Below are 7944 nucleotides of genomic sequence, written 5' to 3' on the forward strand. Positions count from 1 at the left end.
GCTTTTCCTCCTGAGAACTCCCAGACTCTCTTCCTGAACAGAGGACAGGAGAGCTCAGGCCGTACAGGGGGCAGAGGAGGCCTTTCAAGCCTTGGGATTGAAGCTCGGAGGTGTCTGAAGATGAGGAGTGTGTGGGGGAGCTGAGAAAGTGGGTAGATGGTGCCCTCTTACCAGCTCTGGGGCTTTCGAGGAGGCTGTCCCAGGTGTGCCTATGGGAGGTGGGAAGGATGGGCAAGAGGTGGGTGTCAAGGGTCTCATCTCCCCTTGTTTGACGGGCAGCAGTGAGCGTGGGAAAGGGTGGGGTCCGACTGAGGTGGCTGTGGGCACTTTTGACAGTTGGTGCTGTGGTGCGTGTGTGTGTGTGGTCAGGAGGGGAGAGAGGGTAGGTGTGCCAAGAAAATGGGGTGTATGTGTGGGGGAAGGAGGCTAAAATATCACACACACACGCACTCACACTCACTCACTGCCTTCCAGAAGACCCCATGACCTTCAGAACCGGAGGACTAAGTCCCAGACTACCCCAGACTGACAGGCGTGACTCAGGCGCAGGGTGTTGTGACCATGGTCAGCACCGCCTGGCCAGGGGAGGAAGGCACTACTCGGGGTCGGGCCCTGCAGGTGTCCAGGCTGAGACCGGCCACAACTGCCCCAGTCCTCGGGCCGTCTCGCTGGGCTGTGGTGCTCAGCGGTCGGTGGACACGGGCTCACTCCAAGAAAACAAGGCATCACAGCACAGAAAGTGGGTCCCCCAGTTTATTGGGAAAACAGGAGACAAGAGACCAGAGAGGCTGGGGGAGGCACCCAGCGGTGCTCCTTCCAGGGAAGGAGAGCCCTTCTCCGTGGGAGGGGCCAGAGGCCAACACAGCGGAAGGGGCGGGTCCAGTCCCAGGCAGCAGCCGCTTCCGGTAGGACAAGAAGCGCGGAGGAGGGGCTGATGGGATTGAGCCGCGAGGTGCATTCTCAGAACACGAGGGGCAGAACTACCGAGGCACCGCTGTTCTCAGCTGCAGGTGGGGACGGTGGCGCGTCTGGCAGGCAGAAGGGGCTTCTCTGGCTCTCTCTTGGGGCTGCCTAACATCTCCCCAGGCCGCAGGAACCCCCTCCGCAGGTGGTGGTGAGCTGGCCGCAGGGCGCGCACATTCCCGTGCTCACCGCCAGGTTCCCGCTGCAGGGGGCGCTGCAGACGCTGCCGGTCACCGGCCGGGAGCCGGACACGCAGAGGTCCCCGCAGACGACACCGCCCCGGGAACTGCTGACACCTGTAGAAACAAGGGCGGACTCAGGAGGTCTGGCTGGTGGCCACCCCATCCGGGCACCTTCCTTTGTCCTCCCTGATCTGCCTAAGCCTCCAGGGAAGGACACAGAGGGCCTTCAGCTGTAGTTCTGAAAAGCATGGAAGGAACCTCAGCCTGAGAGCCAGGAGCCCTGGGTTCGGAGACTAGTTCTGCTTTGTGACCTTGGCCAAGTCCCTTCCTCTTTCCTGGTCTATGCTTGACAGCTCAGGTTTCTTCCTGAAGTGACCTGTTACTCTTTCCCCTCTCCAACCCTCTTTATGCTGTCCAGTTCTTCTGCGAGCTAACCTCAGCCTCTCCTGCTGAATGACCAACCTACTCCCCTTTAATGGGGGAATTATTGGAAACGCTCCCCTCCGTGTTTCTATATACTCATAGCCAGAAAATTTTTGTTGCCCAACAGAAAATTTTCCTTTTCAGGGCTCAAGATACTTACAGACATTCACAGCTCCAACACCTTCACACAGCCTGAATGGGGAAAAGGTAAGAAAGGGGAAGAGAAAGGAAGTCAGAATGAGATCCTCAAATTTCCTCTGTGCTGGAATGGATCATCTCAGGTGTATTTCTAACCTATATTTATACCTTTGTATAAAAAAGTACATTTCTGGCAATTGCAGCAATGCCAGGCCACACTATTTGGCAGGCAGAGTATGGGTTGGATTTCAGCTTTTATTTGCTCCTCAGCTGGCTGTCTTTGTGCAGTGCACAGCCTGAACAACCATACGTGGCATAATTGGATTGGTTCAGCTTTAGGAAGGGGAAAGTCCTCTTGGACAGTCACATGAAGCCAGGGTCACAGTTTGGCCAGCAACTCTACCCTTGGACAAGGTGACCTCCTAGAAACTAGGCAGGGAGTGTATCTTGCAAGACTTGGGGATGGAATAACTTAAGGATGTTCTAAACTGAGAGAGTGGGTGTCCAGGTTCTCTCCTAGCAATGAATTGTGTTCTCTGCGACTCTAGACCTCACAGTGATGCTGGCCTTCATTTTTTTCTCTGTATGCTATGTCCAAGTTCCAGTCTTTTGAGATCTGGGATTCCAAGACCCCAGAGTCTAGCTTGGGGTCAGTTCTCAGGACTGACTAGGATATGGAGGAGTCAAAGGTGGGAAGATCTATGCGAGTATAGTTCCTGGGGCGGCTGAGTTGGGCCCACCTCTGTTCCTCGCCCTCCAGCAGCCGCCTGTAGGTGGCGATCTCGATGTCCAGGCCCAGCTTGGAGTTCATCACCTCCTGGTACTCCTTGACCAGGCAGGCCATGTCCTGCTTGGCCTTCTGCAGGGCGGCCTCCAGCTGCCAGCTTGCAGCGGGCATCGCTCAGAGCCGCCTCGCCCTGCTGTTCCGACTGGGTCACTGCGGCCTCCAGCTTGGTGTTCTAGGGACCCAGAGGAGAACAAGGTGGGTGATGGTCCTGGGTCTCGCTGTCCATTTCCTGGATGTATCCAGTCTCTCTCCTCCCCCAGCTGGGAACACCCCAAGAACAGACCTCTTCCCTTATCAGCTGAGTCTCCCCCAGGAACCACAACTAGGGACTGTAGTCCTGTAGATGGGCTGGAGCGGGAATGGTGAGATCCACTGGGGACACACACTGCCTCTGTGACCCTGGGGAGGCCCCAGGAGGGCTGGAGCGGGAATGGTGAGATCCACTGGGGACACACACTGCCTCTGTGACCCTGGGGAGGCCCCAGGAGACACTTACCTGGCACTTGGCATTCTCAACCTCAGCGGTCAGCCTCTGGATCGTGCGGTTGAGCTCGTTGATCTCCTCCTTGGTGCGGCGCAGGGTCTCCCCGTGCCGGATCACCGTGGCCTTCATCTCCTCACACTGGGGTGTACAGTGCTCAGCCTGTGCGACCATGCATGGCAGCCCTGCTCTACCACCCAAACTGAGAGATGCCTGTGCTCTTACCGTCCCTAATAATCAAAATCCCCAGACAAAAGAGGTCTTCCCTGCCCACTGCCATGTCTAGGAGGCAGGTGTCCTATGCCCCTCACCTTGCTGCGGTACCAAGACTCAGCCTCAGCCCGGCTGCGGCTGGCGATGTCGTCGTATTGAGCCTTGATCTCGGCCACAATGCAGTCCATGTTCAGGTCCCGGCTGTTGTCCATCTTGACGATGACCGAGGTGTCTGAGATGTGGGCGTGGAGAACGCGGATCTCCTGTGGGGGGAGGGGGAGGGGAAGAAGCAGCAGCACGTTATTTGGGCTTTTCCTCACGGGCCCGATGCTGATGCCTGTAATCCCTTTAGCCCATTTGAAGCTGAAGCCTCATGTGCGGAGCAGATAATTCTCCGATGAAATTGTATGACTTTATGGACAGATAAGAAATTCCTTTTAGAGGAAGACGTAACCACTTTTCAAATGCTTGCTTCTGGGATATTTAGGCCCAGGCGAGTCTAGGCTGCGTTCCCCCGCCAGTAGGCTGTGGGTGCTTCCCAGAGGCCCAGACCCTGCATCAGACCCGGTTCCCATTCCCCTGGCCCGACCCCAGGAAGGAAGTCTCTTGGCTGCCAGGGAAAGCGGTTTGAGGCGGTGTGACGCTTGCGTGCGCTTCACTTTGGTTTCCCAAGTCACGGCTGTCCCGGTGACTGCGCTCTCTTGCCTGTTTCAGTTCCCTGCTCCTCTTCCTCCCTTGTTCCCTCTCCTTGCTCCCCTGCAACCCTCCAGCCTCGAGCCTGGGTCCCCATGTCAGCAGCCCTCTGGGGGCCTGGGCAGGGGGTTGGGGATGGCCACCATGGCTGAGAGCCCCCTCACCTCCTCATACAGGCGCCGCAGGAAGTCGATCTCCTCGGTCAGGGCCTCCGCGTTGGCCTCCAGGTCTGACTTGCGAAGGTAGGCGCAGTCCACCTCCTGTGTGGGGTTCAAGGGGCTGTGAGACCAGCTGTCCTCAGGGCCCTGTGACAGCTTGGCTGCAGTGTGGCAGGGCATGGAGGATGGGGGCCAGGGAGTGGGGGTGGGGCTGGGCCTCGGGCACTCACCTTCTTCAGAGCGACAAACTCGTTCTCTGCTGTGGCCCGAAGTGCAAGTTCTTCTTCATACCTGAAGCGGGTGGGAAGGACAGCCTGCCTGAGCAGCTCTCAGCTTGGCCTCGAAGCACGCATGCAAATGAGCACGATCCCTGGGCCCTCTCCCTGCTTGTCCCCTTGCCATGAAATGGGGCAGGACCCAATCAGGCTGCCGGTCCAGGCCTACTGAGATACCGGAGAGCTGAAGTACCTGCTCTCACATCACCCCTGAGCTGCTCAGTGGGGATGGGAAGGCAGGATCTGGAAGTTTAGCATGTGCATGCTTGCGTGTGCGTGCATGTGTGTGTGCGTGCGTGTGTGTGTGTGTGTGTGTATGTGTGCAGAGGGTAGGGGAATGGGAGCTGTCTGTTTTTCTCACCAGGTCTGCATTTTCCTTTCTTCTGACCCCACCCCTTGCCCCAGATTTGCTATAGGTAGTGGGGTCCCCTCTCTGTTGTTCCTCTCTTGGGCTCAGCCAACAGGAGTCAAGCCTGCCACTTCGTGAGCAGGCCAGCTCAGAGCCAGAGGCAGGGAGTATGGTGTCCTGGGAAGCTCATGGCTGAGAGTGTTACTCAAGGAAGCTGGCCGGCTGCCCCTTGAAACCAGCTTCCTGTAGAGTAACAGGTGGGCACCCTCCATATCATGTGTCACACTTATAACTGATGGCCTTTGTCTGTGATTGGGCCATGTCTGCCTCCCAGCCAACTGGGAGTCCCGCAGGGACAAGCACGACATCTACTGCTTGCCCCTGGATTGCTAGCACCCTTCTCCCTCGGTGTCTGACTGCGTCTGGGAGGCACTGAGAAATTGTTAGTTGAGTAAAGGCGTGAACTTGAGAAGAATGTGCAGGACATTGAAGGCTGGATTAAAAGTGACCAGGAGTGGTCATTTTTCTGGGGGCCTAAGAGAAGGGCGTGGTGGACGGAGGAAGGGAGAGAACGTCATTCCCCTGACCTGCTGATAGGGAGGCAAGGTGAACTCCATCCCCCTGGGGGCCAGGGCACACCCGCAGGACCTGGGGGCCTTGAGGAAGGCCAGCGAGGGCAGGTCCCTCCCCATCCTCAGGCAGAATCCCAGCCGCAGACCCAGACACACCCCTGTGCTGGGAGTCTCCTTCCAGCCCTTTCCTGGGCACTCACTTCTTCTTGTAGCCCTCCATCACTTCCTGCACGTGGTTGAGCTCTGAGGCCAGCCTCCCGCTGTCGGCCTCCACGCACTCAGCCTCCCGCCCTCAGCGTCTCGATGTAGCCCTCGAACAGGGGCTCCAGGTTGCTCTCGCAGCACTTGCGGTTCTGGTAGAACTGCCACTTGGTCTCCAGCAGCTTGTTCTGCTGCTCCAGGAAGCGCACCTGCCACCAGAGGCAGAGCCTGAGAATCTCTTCTTCCAGGATCAGGGGCAGGAGGTGGGGGCCGGGGGTGGTCCCAGCACCAGGATCTGCAGGTCCCCAACTGTCAGGACCCAGAGTCCTCCCTGGCGCAGGTGTTATGTCAAAACCACCCCATGGCTTAATCGGGTCACCTGGAAGTCCTTCCTGAGAGCTCACTACAGTCTTCTCTAGGCCATCGCCTGGTACCACGGACAGGGCTGAACTACGCTGAGTCCGGATTCTGCTGCTGCTTGTTAATAACATGTCCTTGGGCATTGCCTGTCACCCCCTCATGATGTGGGAGGTTCACGCCTGCCTCATTAGGAGTGTTTAATGAGCCTTGGCACAAAAGGGCTCCCGCGTGCTGGACAGCCACTAATACTAAGTCAGGTGTGATTGTCAGTGTGCAGCTGAGTGGGCTGACCTTTTTAGAAAGGCAGACTGCAAAAAGCGAAAAATGAAGTCTGTGCCAATTATTGAATACTTACAACAACAACGCAATTAGAATAATAGTCACCTGGGATATCAGTGCAGGAATGCTCTGTGGAATTGAAGGCCCAGGGATGTTACCTGACTGCCTGAGAGCTCGCAGTGGCAGAGCAAAGATTCAGACTCTGACCTTCTGCCCCACAGGGGGCTCTTCTCTCACTGGAATGATGGTAGACTATTGGGCCCCAGGAAAATTGCACGCCCATCTCCCTGCCACCAGGCTGTCCCGGCAGGCCAGCGTCCTCATTCAGATCCCTTTGTCTAGAAACTTTGCCACAACCTGGTAATAAGTCCTTTCCTATGCTATCCTTGATGTTTCATGTTGTTAGGAGTTCCAGACTTTTTTGGTCCTTCCTGGGTGGGTATCTCTCTAGTGTGACTTCTTTCAAGGTTGGCTCTGGAGAGAGAACCCTTGCCAGCCCCAGAACCACTTCCTAGTTGGAGTCTTCTCCCTTGTCCCCTCATGCCACTGCCACTGAATTCAGCGGGGGAGATGGCTGCGGACTTGAACTGGACACTGGCAAAAACAGATGGCTTACAGCTGCGTCCCGACCATGTGCTGCTTGCCTCCTCACAAGGCCCAGAGAGTGGGAACTGTAGCTATCGCTCATCCCTGGATTTCGAGCCCCAGACACGGACCAAGCACTCTGGCCTCTGCCCAGCAGCCAAGGAACCATCTGGCAGAGAAACAGCTCTGTGATCTACGGCATTTCAGGCCCTGTTCCAATATTACACTCACAGGCCTGCCCTTGACATAGGGAGCACCGCCTTCCCATGCAACAGCTATCTGACTTCAAATGCACTGAATCCCCACACGGCAGCCCTGTGCTCATGAAGAGATGTTAGCTCTCAGCTCTCAGCACTAAAGTTTATGCGTCTGCTTCTGCTTGTAGGTTTTCAGTGTGCCTTCCCCATCAGATTGGCAGCTCCTGATCCTATTCTTGTCTCTCTGTCTGTGTCCTAGCAGTATGACTGCTTCTCCTTTTGGATTGGACTGGGGGCTTCTATGGGCAAATAAACGAGTTCTGAGCATGGAAGGAATTCAGGAAGGGTGTGATCAAGGACACGCACCTTGTCGATGAAGGCAGCGAACCTGCTGTTGAGGCACTTGATCTGCTCCTTCTCCTCCTGCTTCACGCACTGCGCGTTGGGGTCGATCTCCAGGTTGAGGGGCGTGAGGAGGCTCTCGTTGACCGACACGCTGGTGATGCAGGGCGGGCTGGGCCCGCACACGCCGCCGGAGCGGTAGCCGAAGCTGCGGCCGCAGGAGCCGGCGCGGAAGCCTCCGCAGACGCTGTGGCTGCCGAAGCCCCCGGTGAGGCCGCGGTAGCAGGAGACGCCGCGGTAGGGGGCGGCGGTGATGCAGCAGCGGCCGGGCCGGGGCCCGCAGGCCGAGATGCAGCTGAAGATCCTGGGGCCGAATCCACAGCCCACAGTGCTGAAGCCACAGGTCATGTTGGAGATAGGAAGGTGTCTGGACAGTGGAGAAGTTGGCAGAGGACGGAGTCAGAGGCTTGTGCTCCCTGGGCTGTGGCAGGCCCTTTTATGTACCAGGGGCAGCTGGCATTAAAAGGCGCAGCATAGTGACAATAGCTGCCTTTTATTGGCTTGGCATCATCCTGGCCTCTTAAGAGCCAGCCCAGCTTGCCTCTTCAGGGTAGCTGTGTCAACAATCCGCAGCCACAGGCCTGTTTCATCTTCAAAGCTATTAACAAGCTTCCTCATTGCCTCTCCCCCTCCCATTGCTGCTGGAAGCAGAGAAAGGGAAGGGGTCCTGGAAGCATCAGTTGGGC

The 7944-nt window shown here is 57.2% G+C and overlaps 1 protein-coding gene across 1 annotated transcript; it reads right to left on the minus strand.

Moving 5' to 3' along the window:
* Nucleotides 1-740: 740 nt before the first annotated feature.
* LOC100467384 (keratin, type II microfibrillar, component 7C) lies at nt 741-7656 on the minus strand. The gene is given in 11 exon segments (XM_034645784.1): nt 741-1259; nt 1729-1760; nt 2447-2584; nt 2586-2665; nt 2990-3115; nt 3286-3450; nt 4045-4140; nt 4269-4329; nt 5435-5523; nt 5525-5644; nt 7223-7656. Coding segments are annotated over 11 exon segments (1479 nt in total). The 5' UTR covers nt 7607-7656; the 3' UTR covers nt 741-1071.
* Between the last annotated feature and the right edge of the window lie 288 nt (nt 7657-7944).

Source organism: Ailuropoda melanoleuca, chromosome 16 (assembly GCF_002007445.2).
Source record: "Ailuropoda melanoleuca isolate Jingjing chromosome 16, ASM200744v2, whole genome shotgun sequence".
In the NCBI taxonomy this organism is placed as follows: domain Eukaryota; kingdom Metazoa; phylum Chordata; class Mammalia; order Carnivora; family Ursidae; genus Ailuropoda; species Ailuropoda melanoleuca.